The sequence below is a fragment of the Cornus florida genome, unplaced genomic scaffold (genome assembly GCF_030987335.1).
Source record: "Cornus florida cultivar Cherokee Brave unplaced genomic scaffold, ASM3098733v1 CherokeeBrave_3.0.0_Hap2_Chr06, whole genome shotgun sequence".
Lineage (NCBI taxonomy): Eukaryota > Viridiplantae > Streptophyta > Magnoliopsida > Cornales > Cornaceae > Cornus > Cornus florida.
The window spans coordinates 66,354,209-66,374,521 of NW_026775576.1; the positions used below are offsets into that span (position 1 = coordinate 66,354,209).

Here is a 20,313-nt window from a genome sequence, read left to right on the forward strand (position 1 = left end):
ATTTGAATCTTCAACGGCACTTTTCTGCATTTAAGACTTCCAACTACTTCTAACAGACATATTAAGCCTCGGTTGTCTATATAAAGAAGGCTCATTTTACTGAAGTGATACACCACTGGATATTTCATTCAAGAGAGCATTCAAGAGCATTCAATAAGTCATTTAATTTCTTCTCTGAGCTTTCACTTTCAACCATCACGATATTTCTCTCATTCTAGAACTTGAGCTTCATTAATATTCTGATATTCTCTAGTTGTGAGCTTGCACTTGTATATCTATTGAGAGAGATTCTTGTATTTCATTTACAAACTTTGCTACAATCTTGTAAGGGTTGGTGTGACCCAAAAGAAGCCTAGGAGAAGGGTGTTCTCCTAGCAAGGAAAAGGAGCAAGGTCTTGCTTCAAATTTGAATGTTTGCTCTCCACCATTAAGGAGAAGCTCTAGTGAATTTGGGAAGTCTCAAGGGGGATCTTGAGCCGAGGAGTAGGAGTTTCCGAACCTCGCTAAATCACCGAGTTCATTGTTTGCATCTTCCTATCTCTATCTCTTTTACTTGTGCTTTATATTGCTTGAATTTATCAATTAATCATTGCATAATAGTTGTTGTAAAACAAGTTTCATAAATTGCAAAAAAAATTGGCCATTGACTCTATTCACCCCCCCTCTAGAGTCATTTAGTGGTTAACAGAGGGGTTTTATGCATTTTGTCCTATTTTAAAAGCAGATTTCATGAAAAAAAAAAAAAAGAAGCAAAATTCTTATAGAATATAAATCCCAATATAACTCAATAAGGCGAAGTCATTTGAAGGTTTTGCTTATAGAATATACAGGAGCAAAATTCTTATAGAATATACAGGAGCAAGGTCTTGCTTCAAATTTGAAGGTTTGCTCTCCACCATTAAGGAGAAGCTCTAGTGAATTTGGGAAGTCTCAAGGGGGATCTTGAGCCGAGGAGTAGGAGTTTCCGAACCTCGCTAAATCACCGAGTTCATTGTTTGCATCTTCCTATCTCTATCTTTTTTACTTGTGCTTTATATTGCTTGAATTTATCAATTAATCATTGCATAATAGTTGTTGTAAAACAAGTTTCATAAATTGCAAAAAAAATTGGCCATTGACTCTATTCACCCCCCCTCTAGAGTCATTTAGTGGTTAACAGAGGGGTTTTATGCATTTTGTCCTATTTTAAAAGCAGATTTCATGAAAAAAAAAAAAAAGAAGCAAAATTCTTATAGAATATAAATCCCAATATAACTCAATAAGGCGAAGTCATTTATACAATTATTCGGGGAGTTGAGCGTTTTATCAACTAGTTAGGCTATTGGGTAATGTACTAATGTCCGAATTTGAATCTTATTATATTTTACTAATTTTTTTCTTCAAATTTCAATTCCGAGATTTGAACATAAGAATTATTTTAAACGTGTGAACATGTCACAACCACAAACAAATAAAAAAAAAAAGAGATAAATTATATTGACTTCCCTGTTAAATACCTAAATGAAAGGAGTCTTTCATCTAATTTAAAAATAATATTGGGCTCTCTTTTGCTATAATGATAATTATTTTTCCTATTTACTGATAATTACTTTTTCTATTTTTTCTCTCCTTTTTTTATCATATGTTCTCTCAAAGAAATTATTTTCACAGCACACAACAACCTGCCATATCATTGGCCACATGATTCTAATTATTTTCATGATATAATAATTTGTAATGTTTAACATTTTCCTTATTTTCATGTAAAAGTAACACTGAAAATTATGTGTGGAGTCATCTGTTAAGTGAAATTCCGTCAAATCCGACCCCTTTCCAAATCCAATTTCCAAACACGGTGTAAGAGCCTTCTCTTCTCTTCCATCAAGAAAGCGAAGAACCCAAAAAATCGTTTATTTTCGTCGCATACGAAAGCTATGTTTTTAAATAAATTCTCTGTAAAACCCTAATCTAATATAATTAATTAACTAATTGTTTGATCGATTAATAATCAATTGTGAGATCAATTGATCGAACTGTGTATTTGAGACTCCCAGATTATCTGAGAAGGCAAAAATGGTGTCGTCAAATAAGGAGATGGTTGTGTTTTGCTTCGACATCCTTGTTGCTCACCACAAAGGCGAACAGTATGCTCTCTCTGACTCTCTCTTACGTGTTGAAGCGTTGAATGCTTTTGATTTTCCTTATGTTTGTTGATCGAATCCTATGATGTATTGACTATTCACTTTGACAGTGCAGTCTTTTTGTTTGATTTTTATTTATGACTAGTTTGGATAGATGGAATTGGAAGGAAACGAAAACAAAAGAAAAAGATAGTGTTTTATATGTTTGGTTTGTTTCTAAGGAGAGAAGAGAAATGATGAGAGATTCTATTCCTCCGTATGGGAAAAGAAATGATGAGAGATTATTTGGGAAGATTTGGAGGGAGAGAATAAGAGGTTAAAGTAAACTCTCATAATACTAAAAATAACCCTAACATTATAAAAACAAAATTTAAAAGTCATTTGGGTCCATTTAGGCTAGAGCCCAGTATCTTATTTTATTTATTTATTTATTTATTTATTTAATTTCAACAGCTATTCAAAAATAATTTTCTTTTCTTATTATACTGCATATGCTGTTATAAGTTTAGTGCTGTGCGAAATCCTTTAACTTGGGTGTATAGAGTTTTAGGCATCACGCCATCACACAATGTTGAAATTATTCAGATCGTTTAATCAAAGCATGTGGAGGACCGTGGAGGAACATCTTTATAGAGAATTATGCATTATAGGGGAAAAGATAAGTCATCACCGAAAAAGTTTTGCAAGAACAATGTGCAGGATAACACACACCCATACAGATGAAGTGTATGTTTTCAACTTTGTAATACATCCAGATAAAACGGCCCCATCCCCTTTGAGAGGGAGAGGAGATTCCATTATGCTACATAAACTTTTGTAAACAATAATGCCAGAATGCTATTATTGAGAGAGTAGTTTATTCATGTGGAATGTTAAAGTTTGGAAAACAAGCACTCCTGTCAATGTTTTGGCTATTTTTGGCTCGTACTGGTACATTTAGCCTTGATTGAGAAAGTTCAACCTTTTTTATCTTTATTTTCTAAAAATATTTTGGAGACAGTAAAATCACTTTTTTAGTGTCTTTGGCTGAAAAAAACTGGGGCTTGAAATTGGGATTGGATGTACCAATTCTAATCTTTCCACCAGTGATTTTGGAGTTGAATGATTCGTGTAGTAGGTACCCTCTCCTTTCAAAGGAGATTAGCAGTTGCATGCCTAGTCATTATAATTTTGTACCTATAGAGAAGGTATCGAATCAAACATGCACCTAGAGGTGGGGTTGTGATATTCAAAGTGGTTTATTGGACTGATCTTTTTTTAAAATGAATGTTGTTTGCATAGCTGACTATGGCCAATAAACACATCACAATAAAATAATTATAATAATAAAAGAAAAGGAAAAAAAGAAAAGAAAAAGAAAAGGCAAAAGTTGCCAGGTGACAGATGGTGGAGTATTGTACTTGCAGTTAAAAATTATTATAAATTCAGTTATTCTTAACACTACAGTAATGTAGATGTGTTGGAGTTTGCTACCCAGAAATTGAAAATTTTGGGTTAAGCTCACAATTATCTTTTCCTGGAAATTAAGCACATAATTCCTATATGTGTGATATGCCCTGTGTGTATTTTTGAGAGTCACTGAATACATTATATGACACTGCTACTTATACTATGGATGAGCTACATTATAATCTGTTTAGTTAAATTGTGAATTTTGAATATTTGATTAACTTGTGTAATTCTCATGTGGTCATGTGAATCATACAGCATGTGCAGAGCTTAAATTCCCGGAATGATGTGTATGCTCTAACTACTCTCTTGCATCTGGTAAAGGATGACTATTGCTGTGGTTTTGGTTGTACGTCGTATATTACACTATCTGACAGTTGTTGGCCACATAAAAACTGTACCCTTTTTCTTTTCTTTTTCATTCTTTGGGATTTGTAATTTGTTTAGATGAATTTCTTCTCATGCGTTGGTTTGAGTTGCTTTCGTGCATAATCATTTCTGTAGTGTTTTGAGTATTATGTTGCTGAGTTACACTTCACTCATAAAAAAAATTAATAAGTTACAATTTAAATTATTCTATACCTCCCTAAATGCATGCTGTTTAAAAATTAGAAATTCAATCTATTTTTCTCTAACTCTTTGTCACAAATTCTAACTAGTTGTAAACACATTCTAATTACTCATCTGTCATAATAAATCGCACAATATATTTTTTCTAGTTCTACTACAATAACAAAAATTTATTAACGTAATGAGGAGATTCACGACAAAACATGCTATTATTCTGTGAAATTTCAGATTTTCTTTGTAAATTAGTTGTTTTTCTTAATATTTTATTTAATACTGTTATTATTATACTATCATTATTTTAATTTTTTTAGTACTTACCTTTTATTGTTATAATTAATTATATTGGCAAATATTAAATTTGGAAACTAGAAATAATGATAGTGGTTTTGCATTAAAAGGAAAGCATATAGGTGGATTTGGAATGTGATTATTAAATTTAATCTAATGTTCACTATAGAAAATGCGAAAGAATTTTCTTGCTTTATGGGGAGCAAGAGATTACTATTCTACGTGCGTGCGTGCGTGCGTGTGTGTGTGTATAAAATATATCAAGCAGTGAATGAACGAGAAAGCAGAAGTTGTGGGGCTTATGGCAGATGTAAGTAGAATATTTTTGCACTAAAACAATTACTATTATGGAAGTAGAAATTTGTGGGAAATAATATTTACAAAAGGCAGCAATCAATTTTTGGCACTTATGACTTTTCTTTTTCTTTTTTTTTTTTTACTCTTGTCAGCATTAAATGATGTGTTTTGCTCTATTTTTTCCACAAACCAGCGTGTTTTATATCTGATCATCTAATCAAGAGTGCACATTCATATACAGTGATTATGGTTTTTTCGCATCTGAATGCACATTTATTAACTAATAAAATCCCATTGGATTTCATGTTTTATCTGCCATATTTACATTCTGGTTTCAGCCCATTTTTTGTTACTTGGAAGAAAGTCGTAAATGGTGGGGAGCCTCGACTACATGGATGTATTAGGACTCTGGAGGCCCTCTGCTTAATCAATGGTTTCAAGGACTATGCGCTAAGAAGGTATTTTGCAGAGGAACTTCAGTGTTTCAAGTTTACACACACTCTCTCTCTCTCTCTATATATATATATATTTAGTTTAAGCGATATTTTTTTTGCTTAAATCTTCTTTACTCCAAAATAAATAGAAAAAGGTTAGGTATTAAACATATATATATAGTTTAAGCCATATTTCTTTGCTTAAATCTTTTTTACTCCAAAATAAATAGAAAAAGGTTTTGATATTATTTCCAATAATTTTCTGTCTTAATCTTTCTGAAATTTTCTTTGGTATAATTCATTCTAGTTCTTTTTGTAGATATGTGACAATTTTGATTGGAGACTTTCGCAATAATGTGTTAATTTGCAAATATGAATTGCAAATATTTTTAACATTTCTAAGTAATCAACTGCAAGATTCTAGAGAAGTGAAACTCTTTAGTAGCCTTGATGTTTTAATCAGTGGTAGACCCAGCTTCGTTATGGTTTTAAATCTAATTTATGTGACCGAGATACCTACGCAAGTTGCTGGTTTTAATTGGTTGTTATTGATTTGAGATGTGATTTAATGAAATTGATTTGATAAAAAGAAAATCCCAAAATAGCAGCTATCCACCACCTTGATTGGCGGGTTTGTGATTTCAAAATTGTTTTAATTTGTTGAACATGGATGTCTTGGCTTAAATTTCTCTGACAGTCTGCATTGGATCAACCGCATTCTATCTTCCAAAATGTTCAAAGATATTTCAATGTGTAATGCTATGGGTGTTATTTGATACTGGATGCAGAAATGTTTTCACTGTAATTGTTCTAAATGATCCAACATTGTTTTAATGTATTTACCAAAAAATAAAAATAAAAAAATTAAGTAAATGATTCAGGTTCAAAATTAGTTTGCTGCATTGAATTTAGGTAAGGTTGGACCACTCTTTAACATGCTGCAATATGGGATTGCTCATGTAAATTTTGCAACTTTTCTCCTTTGGACTGAATATGTCTTTTTCTAGATTGAAATTGGATGAAGTTTTAAATGGTTTGGATGGATAGTATTGTAGAATTGACGACTTCACAATCCTCCTAAGTTATGACCGGATGTTGGTTATAATGTATGGGTGATATGGTCTTGATTTTACTGCTAAAATCCTATTTTTACTTGAATAAAATTCAGTAGTAGTATTTTCTACAACTTTTATGTATTTTTACCTTGAATATGTTTCTTTCTTGAAAAGTTAGTGCTTTCTTGCAGATTGGGAAGCATGGTATAATCATTGAGTTTACTGATCCTGACTATAATACAAGGAGAAGTGCCACATACCTGCTGGAGGTGGCTGCTCCCGTAGGTGAATTTGTTGGTTATCATCTCTCTTTGTTTGTCTTCTTACCACGAAATTTACTGGACAGAGTGGAATAAACCTATCAGTTCGATGGGAAAGGCTATGAGGAAGAGGTTTCTTATTATGATAATCTTGGTATAATAAATAGAGTCATCATTTATGTACTCTTTCCTTTTTCACAACATGCTTTTTATGCCTTTTCACTATTTCTTTTCCAAAAAGATTCTGAGTATTAAGAATCTGTGAAAATTAGAGGGGCTAGTCAAAGTAATTTGTTTTATTTGGTCACATTCTTAATTTGGCTCTGGTAAAACACAAGTCAAGCTTCTTTTTATTCTTTGGTTTTTTTTTTTTCCTTTTTTACTCGCGGAAGTAGCAGTACTACACTTCTACTACCTATGATGCATGGACATAGATACAATGATATATATATAGGCGTATTGACTTGTTGATTTCTAAAAACTATGACACGGGTATGACACAGGCACGTCATATGTGGAGACATGATATATAGGCGTATTGACTTATTCTGTTTTTTTTTTCTTTTTTTTTTTTTTTTTTTTTTTTGAGGGACGTCTTGCCGCCATAAATAGGGGTGCAAATGATAGGAACCGTGCTTCACCTTGTTCGGGCTCAGTGCTATACTTACAGGTGTGTTCGAGCTTGGCTAGTGTTCCTGTAGACCAAGCTCGATCTTGGCTCGGCATTCTACAACCAAGCTTGGGTCGGTTCAATTCGGACTCATGCATTTCCTATGTATACCTACATATAATACAATATATACATAAACTCAGGTATATATTAGATATTGTACAAATATGAGGAATCTATGTCACTCACTACAAAATATAATTGTCTTCTAATCGTCGGCCCTTTTTTCTCTCTAATATCTTTGTCCTCTGCTTGTCAGCACTACCACATCGATGCCACTGTTGGGTTGCAAGAAATTTTCATTGTGACTTGGTGACAATAATAGGGATGAGAGAGAGATGTGCGTGAGATTTATACAGATGAGATAAAAACTAGATCCGGTTTCTAGAGAGAGGCTAACCTTAAAATCAGGAGGAGATATTAGACTTGTTTGAGGAATGGATAAAGCAGCAAGGGGTTTATCAGATTCTTTCATGGGCCTGGCTAGTCTGCAGGTTCTGTGTATGGGCTGTTATTAGGATATATGGGTTTAAAAATAAAGAATGGATTAATGGACATGAGCTTCCTAAACTTTTTTATGGACTATTTTCATGAGCGTAGATGAGCCGAGCTGGACGCTCCTCGGGCTCAGCTTGTGTAATTAATTAATGAACTTGAGCTGAGCTCTAAACAAGTCGGGTTTGAGTTGTTCATGAACAACTTGGTTCATTTGCAGCCTAGCCTTAACTAAAACAAGAAAACTTGAACCATGATTTCCAACGAAGCTTCACTTTCTGTCCTCCAAGGAACTTTAATCTATTGCGACTTGTAAATTAGTCATCACTGGACGTGTCACTGTTGTTTTGAATTTAAAGATGCTTTCACATTTATGTGTGTTCCTGAAATGCTCTTTAATTTGCTGTATAAAATTGAAGGAGGCTATTGAAGTATATGCTCTTTAACATGCTTTCACATTTTTATATATTCTTCAGTGTCATATTTATGTTTTAAATAACGTCTACTGTAAACATGAACCAGACTTCTATTAGAAACATTGTGTATTGATGGATAACTAATTTCTCATTTGTTCTATTTGAAGCATCAAGCTGACCCGTTACCAGAGAACACTATTCAATATGCACTACAGCGAATACATCTGTCCTACGTCAAGACAATCACAGGTGCTGCTCCCTCTGTTGTTGTTGGGGCTAAGCCCCAGGTAATTGTTTGTTCCAAATAGCTTTCTGTGAAAGCGTAACCAGTTTGATTATCAATGGGTAGGAATGAATTTCTTGGGGTTTCAACCCATACAAGAAATGGTAATAACCTGTTTAACTTATTTCCTAAATTTCATTTGATTTTAAAGAGAGCACCAAAAACACTCTTCATGTGAACTATTGGACTTTTCCAGTGGAACATTATTTTTTAGTATCATAAATTATGAAATTACCCTACCACCATCGTGGATAAAAGAAGAATAATAATACATATATATTTTTTGACAAAAAAAGAGAGTCAATATTAACTATTGTTTCGTAGTAAAATATATTTAGATTTTCTTAAGAATGGAATATAATTAAAAGTGCACTTGATCAATATAAGTAAAATATATTGATAAATCATCTTCCGTAGTAGTAAGATATATATATAGGGCTGGCTCTCCAAACCCTCCAGCCTCTAGACTGTTCGCAACACCACAAACCCTTTGGTTCATCTAGATTCATCACCATCTAAAGCGGCCAAAAGTTTCACGAATCAATTTACTGTTGTTGATTTCGCATTTCTAGGGTTATATTCTTCTTGATATGAGATACAGTGATCTGGATCTCCTTTTCCATTTATTGATTTTTTTTTTTTTTTTTTTTTTTCAGTTTCAGTCTTTATATATTTTTCTTGTGAAAACTTGAGATAACAAAAACCTCGAGTCTTTCTAATTTTGTTAAATTTCTGTAAATTTTCAGTTTGGGGTTCTCGAACAGGTCAGCGAAGAAATTATTTGTGAGCCAAGGTCCTGCAGTTGTTGTCCGATTCAGGTACTTCATCTTTTATTTTGTTATTTATAAATCCCCTTTTCTTTTCCAAACCCTTCCTCTCTACATGTGCTATTAGAGACCACGTGCGTGTCTCTGGGTTAGGTTCATAGAATTTATTTCTGTATGTAATCAATTCTCTATCTCAGATCTTATGTGTCTCGGTTTGGTTCATCTTCCCTTCAATTATGATATTTATTAAGATAAAATTACCCTACCACCATCGTGTGGATAAAACAAAATTAATAATACACACACACACACACACAAAAAAAAAAAATTCAATTTACTATTGTTTTGAAGTAAAATATAACGGGTTTGTATTTTGTTTTTCTTAATAACGGAATATAATTAAAACGGTACCGTTTTGATAAATCATATACTGTAGTAAGATATATATATATATATAGAGAGAGAGAGGGCTGGCTCTCCATACCCTAAGCCTCTAGATCGTTCGCAACGCCACAAACCCTTGGTTCATCGCCAGAAACCCTACCACCATTGTGGATAAAAGAAAAATAACAATATATATATATATATATATATATATATATATATTTGACAAAAAAAAAAAAAATCAATTTACTATTTTTTTGTAGTAAAATATATTTTGTTTTTCCTTAAGTTGGTAATGAAAAACTATCCTTCGGGCAGGCTTTGTTCAGGTTGGTAAAGTCATTGCAAACTCTCCATTTCCCATTCTTCTTTTGCACTACAACCACATTCAAGAGCCAGGATGGATATTGAACTTCTCTAATGAATCCTGCTTCCAACAACCTGTCAATTTCATCTGCTATGATCTGGTTATGCCCGGGGCGAATTTCTTTTGCTTCTGTCTTACAGGCTTGACGTTCGGGTCTATGTTGAGGGAATGACAAGAGACAGAGGGATCGATCCCTGGAATGTCCGAATGGCTCCAAGCGAACACATCTGTATTCTAAGACATGAAATCAACTAATTGGCGCTTTTCTTCCTCTCCAAGCCCTATTCCTACTCTTGTGGTTCGGTCTGGCCTCAGATGATCGATTTACACATCAACGAGAGGTTCTTCGGTCAGGACCGAAGGCTCCTCCTTCTTATTCTTGTTGGGTGGAGGTTCTTGTAATTGTTATCTTATGTTAGCAGAACGGATGGGAGCTTTTCCCTTCCTAGCAGCTTTCAAGGTTACAAAATAGCATTCTTTGGCCTCGACTTGGTCTCTGTGAATATCAATCACCTTGTTCCCATTTGGGCTCAAACATCTCATTACTTGGTGCAGAGTCGACGGGACACCATGAACCCTGTGAGTCCACCATCTTCCCATCAAAAGATTGTAAGACGGATGGATATTGACTACCACAAAGCTTTCAATCAACTCTTTCTCAGTAGTTCGAATCGACAATTCTACCATACCGATTGGTTCCACTCGCTTCCCATCGAATCCCAACAAGGGATTTCCGTTGGGTTTAAGCTTTTTTGGCTTGATCTTGAGCTGGTCGAACGTTATTCTTGGCATGACATTCGCACTGCTCCCTGGATCAATTAGCACCCTTCGTACCAAGCACTCTGCCACCGTCAAGCTGACAACCAAAGGATCTTCATGAGGGATCTGAGCTCACAGCAGGTCTGTTCTATCAAACTTTATCTGTGTTGATGCATTCTGTTGGTGCAGAGCATTTACACTGCCTATTCTCCTCTTCATTTGTGCTCGACAGAGACACGTTCGGAGTAGCTCTTCTGACTTTTCGGTCTGCTCAGGTTGGCCATGAATTGTATTTACAATCCGAATGGGCTGGCGTTATGGTAACTTGGCTTCTGATTTCTTTTCACTTGCTCAGCCGGTCGGTTCTGTTCCACTACCAGCCCTTGGACATATCCTGCGAACACCCCCCTTGCCTCCTTAAGTTCCTGTATTCATTAGTTTGATGACAAAAATCACTATAGAAAGCACAATGTTTGGATTGATCTCTCTATTCGAGAGGTTGTCTGATTGGTAGGGGAGAGCAAAACTTATCTTTGTTTTATTTGTACAATCTTGCCAAGGTGACCTTGAGTGGAATGACTGACTCCTCCTCCCTTGACCTCTTTTCCGCCTTCCAGGAGGTCTGATGCTGTGGTGTAGCTTGTTTCTGTCAGATCTTTGTTTTGGACTTCTCTTTCGTCAATATTATGGATGTCTTCTTGGCATTGGCTGCTTCTTCTTCTTCCAAGTGCACAAAACCATCAGCTCTTTCGATCAACTCGTCCATAGTGCTCGGTGTATTCACCACTAAACTTGTGTGGAACAGTGTCCCTCGGTTCATTACTAGTTTGAACACTTAAACTGCCGTGGATGAATGACATTTTATCACTGTGCTCTTAACAAGGTTGAATCTAGTGAAAAAAGCTTGGAGATGCTCATCTTCATACTACTTCATCGTAATAGACTTGAAATATCTTTGGCCGGATGCTTATTCCCATAATACTGGCTTATGAACCGGTCATACAAACTCCGGAAGCTCTCTACCGAGCTTCTCGTCAGGTTTTTGAACCAATTGAGCACTGGTCCGGTTAGGTTTATAGGAAAGCATTTGCACATCATGGGATCATTCTCCATGTTCAGAGCCATTTTCAATTAGATATGGTAAACATAATCGATCGGATCGGTCGTTCCATCGAACAGAATAAAAACTGGTATGGAAAAATTTCTCGGATTCGAAGCATTCAGGATCTCATCTGTAAATGGTGAATCAATTATTCGTGCTGCCGAACGGAGGGCCTCATTCTCCCTCAGAAACTTTGGGAGAATCCTCTGATCTACCGACCTCCTATCTGAACTTCTGTAGTCGTACGTAGCCATTGAAGGCCGGTAAAGCGGATCGAACGATCTTTGCTCCGTGAACTCCCTCTGCCACAGTGATGTAGCCTTATGGTGACCATACTCCACAGCTTCTTTTCGCCTCAGCCTTTCTTGATATGGATCGAATGCCATGGCTTCTTCTTGCCTGATCCGCTCACGATGCGGATCCAAATGAATAGATCCTTCTCGATTTTCCACGTGACGAACATTTGACGGTAAATCGCTTGGCCTAATCTCTTTGCGGTGAAGATCCATGTGATTGTTTCCTTCTTGTTCGCCTTGATGAGCAACATCAGGTTGCATAACTCTTTCTCCTACCAAAGGTGGTCGTGGAATCCCCGGAGCTTCTCGACGCTCCATTCCAGCTCGCAATTCCACATTCTCTCTTCTCAGAGCTTCAATCATACTCATCAACTCATCAAGCTTCGTCTACTGGCCATTCTCCTGTGGATTAGAACTCTCACTTCCTATCATCATTCCTGATCGGAGCAGAGTCATAACTGTGAATTCCTGATTAGATCTGAGTTTTGTTAATACGAACGCACTAGATCTGGCCTCGAACTAGCTGAATTCCGATCTCCCTTGGCCGGATCTGAATCTTTCCTGCCATGAACTCGTCAAATCTAGCTTCACTAAACAGATCGTGATTGTGTAGATCTAACTCCAATCTCCAAAGATCAACTAAAACCAAGACTCTGTAAGACAGATCATGATCTTGCCGATCCGGATCCAACTTCCAGAGATTGAGCTTCTTCTCCACGAATCAATCTTGATCGACGTCAATCATTCTTGATCAAACGCAAATCAATCTTGATCGTTTCCCACAGACAGTGCCATTGAAGATGCAAGAAATTTCTCTATTTATTTCGACAAAATAACTTTACACTTCAAGAATTTTCTCCCCTTTTTCCCTCTCTTTTTGGTCTATTTATAGACTGCTGCCCACCTTCTAGAAGCTTCCTAACTCACTCTTTACGCTGAGTTGGCCTTCCGGGCTTATCTTCGTTTTGGGCCCATTTCCCTCTTCTATTAAATCGGGCTTCCTAATTGACCCCCTGATCGTGGGCCTGATGGTGAAGATCTGGTTTGGACCAATGCCACTTACCCGACCCGCATCTAGCAATCTGGATCGTGCCCGGCCCAGGCCGTTTTTGGCATCCTCAAATTGGAATTGGAATTTGAGGATAATTCGCCTAGAATTTGAACTAAATTTTGTCCAATTCCAAAGCATCGGCTCAATGCTTCCGAAAGCGGCATAAGTGTCATCATATTCAAAATGCCAGTTGTGGCTACATAGACTTTCATGTCAGAATTTATTCTTATACCAGTTCTACTATTAAAATTATAAATGCAACTTTGATCAATAAGCTTGTCTACAAGATATGTTTTGTACTTTGTACTGGCCTGCTAATAAATTTAGTCGCATTTTTGTCTTTAAGCATGATTTTTAACAACAAATTCTTACGCTCAAAACCAAGAAAACAATCAAGAACATTGACAAATAGAATAAGTCATATACATTTCTTGTTCTAGGTTTTGGCTTAGAAGCTTGTTTGGCAATTCCTCACAGAGCCTTCTCTTTGCATTTTAGTGCATATAATGCTCATGTCCATTAGCCTCACGGCCCTCACCTGCATAGAGTTTTTCTATAGCATTGATCAGGTAAGTTTAAATATCTCAATATTAAAAGGTTAGACCAGCAACCTAATAAGCCATTGCTTAATAATAATGAGAAAGTTAACTCGGTGTTGTGAAGACTGAGCCTTCAAAGACTTGATGAATCAATCAATATGACATTTTGCCAATGGCAACTCAATGGAAACACTAGATGAAGTAAGAATATATAACTCCAACCAAAATTAGGAAAAATAAAAAATAAATTATAATAAAAAGAAAGAAAGAAAAGAAGAACAAGAAAGTTCTTGAAAAACATCAAGTTAATTACTAAACATAATAATAATTATATATATATATATATATCATTCGTAAGAGAATGTGATCACCATTTCACTTTAGTTCTTACCAGTGAAAAACCACATACAAAGAAATTAAGATCAAAGAGAGAGACACAAGTTTAGAAGCCAAATAATTTTTAAATTCACTTTTACTAGTAAATCAATATATAGAAAATTGAAATTAGATTCTTCATTTTGTAGGGTCAAAAAATATGTTTTCAAGAAAGGCTGTTTGATATTGGCTACAGTTGATCTGATCCAAGTGTGTGTCCTAAATCTTTTCAACTACTTTATGGATGCTTTCAACCTCAAAAAAAATTCTTCAAATTATTTCTGTGAAAGAACAAGATTCAAAATCGAACCAAAAAACTTGTCATGCCATCATTTTTGCAGGTAAGAAATTTTATATACTACTCAACTAAAGAAACCAGATGGCTTTTTTACATCATCTCATGGTAAGCAATAACTCCAATATCATATCATATAGACAACAAAAAAGAAACTGATAAATAAATCATCTGACAGTCTCTGAATTGCCCCATGTCTCCGGATTTCAATTGGGACAATAAGACTCAAATTTTTGATCTCTTGCACTTAAAAGACAAGAACAGTGTTAATTTAGAAGTAATCTGAGCTGTTCCTGGCATTGTACCAAATTTAATTTCCTCATAAAAATAGCACTTCAAATAAAATTCTGGAAAAAAGAGTTTATTCATTGATTCTCTTTTAAATCTTTAAATGACAAAAGGAAATTATTCATTCTTATGAAGAAAAAAAAATTATTCACGTGACGAAGAATACATTAAAAACAAAGAACGGAATGCAGACATATTATTAACCAGTGAGGCCTTTCTACCTCAGGCCTTGGCTCCGAAGCCAGCTTTGATTTTCTGAATGGTGGAAACATCAGTTTTGAAGGACTTAGCCAGTATCCCACTATCAATGCTGGTGTTGAAGACAGAACCAGGAATTGACGCGGTTCCAGCATTTGCACTGCCAAATGCAGATACTGCTATGGCACCATTTTTTGTATCATTGTTGTATTGGTAGTGAATAAGTCCCTTAGGAAACACAAACATGTCACCCTGTTGGAGCGTCTGAGTATAGAGCTTGTTGGTGGTGTCCACAAACCCCACTTCAAGGTTTCCATTGAGGAGAAACAAGAGCTCTGCTGCGCGAGGATGTGTGTGAGGTGGGTTGACAGAGCCAGCAGGGTACTCAAGAACTGCATAAGAAACACTTTGACCGTTGAGAGCCGGGAATTCAGCCATGCTTGCTTTCAAAACCTTGAAAGTCGTCGGAAAATCTCCATTAAGAAGAACTCTCATGCCAGTAAAGGTGAAAAAGTTGCCATCAATGCCGTTGAGGTTAGGCGGGACTATGAAATCAGAAAGAATGTCTGCATCCCCAGCAACTGAAATATAGAGAGTAGCAAATGCAAGTCCTAGGGTGAGTAACAATTCAAGCTTGAATGCCATGACTGAGAAGAGAATAGTCTGATGGAATTAAATTTCTTTTTAAGACTTTTTTTTTACTTGAGTCTTCAACAAGAAGTCAATTTATAAGCACAGCCTCAGTAGTAATTAAGAAACAAGAGCTGTACCCTTGAGCAGGACTAAAGAGGCACATCAAGTGAGATGGAAACTACAACACCCTTGTTTTTATGACTCTTGTTATTGTCAATTAGAGCTGTAATCTCAACATGATTTTCGTGTTCATTGTCACTTATTTAAGAACACACGCGTATATTAGTACGTATATACCTTGATTTTTTTTTTGGAGGTTGTTTATAGACTCTTTTAGCTGCTGATTATCATGAAGTCAGTATGATGATTTGGAGTATATTCCCTTGTCTTTCGGTTCAGCTTTGTGAACTCAACCTTAGCTGGCATCATACCTGCAAACATTTTTAATAAGAAACAAAGCTCAAAAACCCAACCCTACCAGGCTACCACATATGTGGTCAAGTGGTAGCATGGCTTAGTTCTTTTAAAACCAGACGTCACGACGGATTTCATAGGACCAGCAAATTCTACTGTCATCGATGGGAATCCCTTCACCTGAAATGGACTTCTTGGAACTTTTGACAATGATGTCTACCAAACTTGATGGCAAATGTGTCTCCATTGCCATACCTGAGCACTCAATAGGTGCGGTCAAACCACGTACAACATTCCTAGCTGTGTCTATAGTTGACAGGAGCCTTTTTAAGGTTCATTGTGACCATGAACAAATTTTACAATGACTTATTTGCGTTCCCAAAGGAACTAGTGCATCATCAGTAAAATGTCAATGCTAATTGCAGAGCCTTGGTGGTGCTATTTGTGAAAATAGAGTTTCGCGGATGCGAAAACAGTTAGTTGATTTAATTGTGATTAACTCCTTTAACGACCTAGATCTAATTATTAGGTCAATATGCTCAATTTATGATTAATTAGATTATGTGATCAATTTAAACATCTACAATCACAAATATATGTAAAGTAAAACAAGTTAGAGTTAGAGAGATTGTACCAGGATTTTAGAGAGAAACCCCAGTTGATAAAATACGTCAACTATTTGTATGGGAAAAACCTCGTGGACTATTCAGCTAAAGTAAACTGATCCACTATGTTTGAAATAAAGTACACCGAACTTTAACTCTGGCTCACACCCTATCGTTCTACTAAACACAAATTGTTGACAATTCTCTGGCTTTGCGACTTTGTGATACCCCTCGATTCTAGAGCCATGGGTAATCAAGTCTGAACACAGAATACAAGGGATATCAAATAATTAACATTTAACAAGCGTTTGAATACAAAAAGAATAATAAATAAATAATAAGCTGAAGGGAACTAAATAATAAATCATTATTTAAAAAAAATTCTTAAATAAATAATAATTAAAAATTCAATAATAAAATCCTTCAATCCTCAGATACTAGCAATTAATTAAACTACAATTCGGGAATCCATACTGTAGACCCCTAATAATATCCTAACTAAAATAACTGAACTGAAATAAAACTAATAACTAAAACATGAAGAAGAGTCATACGTAGAGTCGGAAGAGTGAATGACTGTCTCTGCTCGGCACAAACAATTTCTAAGACTGGAACAGACGAACACCTGAAAAAATAATGGTGGGTCAGGCTCATATATAAGTTCTAATCTACTACATCCCAAACAGAGATCCGGTACATGTACACATCCTAATTAATTCAACAATAACTAAATAATCCATATATATATATACACACACACTAAAGGAACCTCACTAGACTATATAGTTGTCTCAACCTGAATAATAGGCAACATGCAAAATACACATATAGTGGGCATGAGTACCTAGACCTACCAGGGTACATAACTACACTATATCTAGCTACACATTCCTGACAATATACGCACCTTAATCACTGATTCTAAGACTTAAGCTCATATCATGGCATACAATTATATATGTAAAATCCGTCCTTTCCACCTATCAAAATAAACTATCCAAATATTATTTAAATAATATGTCATCCAACTATTCAATTGACCTGACAGGAATAAGTAGGACTTAACTCTATAGTTAATCCGTTCCCTTATTAAAAATAAATAGGACTTAACTCTTAAGTTAATCCGTCCCTAATATGTTCCTATCCCATAATGATGCGTTAATCCATATCATAACCAAATAAAGGTTTTTATATCATTATAAAGATGCCTTATTATTGTTATTATTATTTTTATCAAATAGTCAAAGTAAACATGATATCTATCATATAAACATCAATTCATTTAATTGAGTACCAAACAGAAAAATAATAATTCTAAATATAGGCATTTAATTTACCCCATAAAAAATAATAATTCTGATAATTATTTTTTTTAATATAACTAATTCATTCCTAACACATAAGCATATCAGTTTGTACTTATTGTTTTTTTCCTCCTCAGGTAGCGTGTAGGCCTTATGAAAACAATAAAACTTCAATTAAAAAAAAAAAAAAAACAAAACTGATACATACCATTTGTTTGTATTGCTTTAATTTTTCCTCGTGTGGCGTGTAGGCTTATGGAAGTAATGAGATTGAAATTTCAATTTAACAAAACTGATGCTAATGTTTTCCTTCCTCATTCAGCGTGTTCCAGCAATGGTTAGAATAATATAAAAATTTATTTAATGCAACACAACATCTAATTTACTACATATACACAAATTGTTTTATTATTGGAGTGTTCCTTGTTCGGCATGCATGAAGACAATACACTGAATCATGCTTAACAGAAAAAAAAAGAAAAAAAAAAAAAGAACACAAATAATAAAAAATATCCAGTTCAGCAGAAGAAAGAAAAATTTAAAATCCATTATTAAAATACATGAATTGTAATTTCTAAATTAATCCATGTAATCGGATTCAATTAATTTATTTAAAGAACCTAGAATTAATCTAGCATGCATAGGGTATGAATCAAAGTAGAAGAGAATAATTAAAACTTGCCTTTAGAGATTTGATAAAAAAAAAAAAAAAAAAAAAAACCCTAGCCTCCTTCTTCCTATTTCTCTTCCTTCTTTCTCTCTCTAAAATATATTACGTGATATATTTCTAGCCACCTTTTCCAACCCTATAATTATATATTTATAGGCTAAATGATAACTCTACTCCTTTTCCTAATCCAAGTCAAACTAATTAAAAAAAAATTTTAAATACTAAAAAGGTAACTAAAATATATGTTATGTATAATCTATGTATATTCCTTTTTATATATAATATATAAATATACATCAGATTATTACTAAATGACTTTCATAATATATATATATATATATATATATATATATATATATATATATTTATATTTATTTATTTATTTATTATATATACATGTACAACTATCCATGGATAATTATCCGTACCCATTAAACCCTTTATCCAAGTAGTCCATGGGATCCAATTAATTATTCCATTACTACTATCCATATCCAATTCCTTAAAAATATATAAAAATAGAAATAAAACAAAACAATTAAATTCCTAAACAAATACATATCATCACACAATTTTATTTAAACAAAGAAATCAAATATACGTTTTAGCACACAATTTTATTTAAACAAATAATTCAATTGACACATAAATAATTAAATCAATTAAACAAGTAAACAATTAGCCAAAAAAATTAAATAATTAATACAATTAAAATAATACCGAGACTATCCTTTTGAAATTAGGGGTATTACATTCTTTCCCCCTAACAAAAGGAATTCCGTCCTCGGAATTCGCTCTTACCTGCATCCATTATATCTTGAAACTGTGAGTGAATGACATCCTCTCATTCCCAAGTAGACTCAGCCTCATTTTGGTGACTCCACTGGACATGTACTAACGATATGACCTTATGACGAAGAACATGATCCTTACGATCTATAATGCGACACGGTGGCTTCACATATGTTGCATCTGGTTGCAACTCAATATCACCCACATCCATATGCTGATAACGATCCTCATCTCGTAAAAATTTTCGCCACATGGAAACATGAAAAACATTGTGGACGTGATGCAAGTGATCCAAAAGTGCTAACCGATAAACTACAGCTCCAACCCGATTCATAATCATGAAAGGACCAATAAAACGCGGTGACAAGTTCCCTTTCTTCCCAAAGCGCATTACTCCATTCATGGGAAACACTTTAAGTAGAACCTGATCTCCAACCTGAAACTCCAATGTACGAGTACGATGATCTGTATAACTCTTCTGCCTACTCCGGGCAGTGCGCATACGATCCCTAATAAAAGCGATCTTTTCAGAGGTGTCCTTAATGAACTCAGGACCCAAAAATCTGTTCTCTCCAACCTCCATCCAACAAATAGGAGATCTACATGGTCAGCCATATAATGCCTCAAATGGTGCCATACCAATAGTCTTTTGAAAGCTATTGTTATATGCGAACCCCACAAGTTGCAAATACTCCACCCAGTGGCCCTTAAAGTCAAGAACACAAGAACGAAGCATATCCTCCATTATTTGATTAACCCTCTCGGTCTGTCCATCAGTCTAAGGATGATAAGCAGTGCTAAGATGTAACTCTGTACCTAAAGCCTACTGAAAACTCTTCCAAAATCCTGACATAAAGCTCGAATCCCTATCCGATATAATAGATAACGGAATGCCTTGCAACTTCACAATCTCTATAATGTAAAGTCTCGCCAACTATTCCAAAGTGTAATCAGTGCTAATAGGCAAGAAATGAGCTGATTTGGTCAACCTATCGACGATGACCCAAATGGAATTGTGATTCTTGAACGAATTAGGCAATCCCTCCACAAAATCCATAGAAATGCTCTCCCATTTCCACTCTGGTATAGGTAGTGGCTATAAAGAACCTAGCGGTCTATGGTGATCGATCTTGACCA

At 34.9% G+C, this 20,313-nt stretch overlaps 2 protein-coding genes across 2 annotated transcripts; both read right to left on the reverse strand.

Annotated features, from left to right (window-relative positions):
- Nucleotides 1-8,465: 8,465 nt before the first annotated feature.
- Nucleotides 8,466-15,342, reverse strand: LOC132314899 (germin-like protein 9-3). Its single transcript, XM_059813670.1, has 2 exons — nucleotides 14,847-15,342; nucleotides 8,466-8,505 (listed from the first exon to the last, which is right to left on the reverse strand). The coding sequence occupies exons 1-2, from the start codon at nucleotides 15,251-15,253 to the stop codon at nucleotides 8,466-8,468; spliced, it is 447 nt and encodes a 148-aa protein (XP_059669653.1). The 5' UTR covers nucleotides 15,254-15,342.
- A 464-nt stretch (nucleotides 15,343-15,806) lies between these two features.
- On the reverse strand, nucleotides 15,807-19,678 carry LOC132314235 (uncharacterized). Its single transcript, XM_059813122.1, has 3 exons — nucleotides 19,284-19,678; nucleotides 15,922-16,128; nucleotides 15,807-15,822 (listed from the first exon to the last, which is right to left on the reverse strand). Exons 1-3 carry the CDS (start codon nucleotides 19,676-19,678, stop codon nucleotides 15,807-15,809), a joined length of 618 nt encoding a protein of 205 aa, XP_059669105.1.
- Between the last annotated feature and the right edge of the window lie 635 nt (nucleotides 19,679-20,313).

What these genes read in the sequence shown, in the direction of transcription:
- LOC132314899 (XM_059813670.1), bottom strand. Translation starts at nt 15,253, where the DNA reads ATGAGAGTTCTTCTTAATGGAGATTTTCCGACGACTTTCAAGGTTTTG. An exon ending in GATAGTGGGATACTGGCTAA is followed by an intron (nt 8,506 to 14,846) that starts GTCCTTCAAAAC and finishes GTTCACATGAAG; the next exon opens with AGTGTTTTTGGTGCTCTCTT.
- LOC132314235 (XM_059813122.1), bottom strand. Translation starts at nt 19,678, where the DNA reads ATGCGCACTGCCCGGAGTAGGCAGAAGAGTTATACAGATCATCGTACT. An exon ending in CTTCGTCATAAGGTCATATC is followed by an intron (nt 16,129 to 19,283) that starts GTTAGTACATGT and finishes AACCTTAAAAAG; the next exon opens with GCTCCTGTCAACTATAGACA.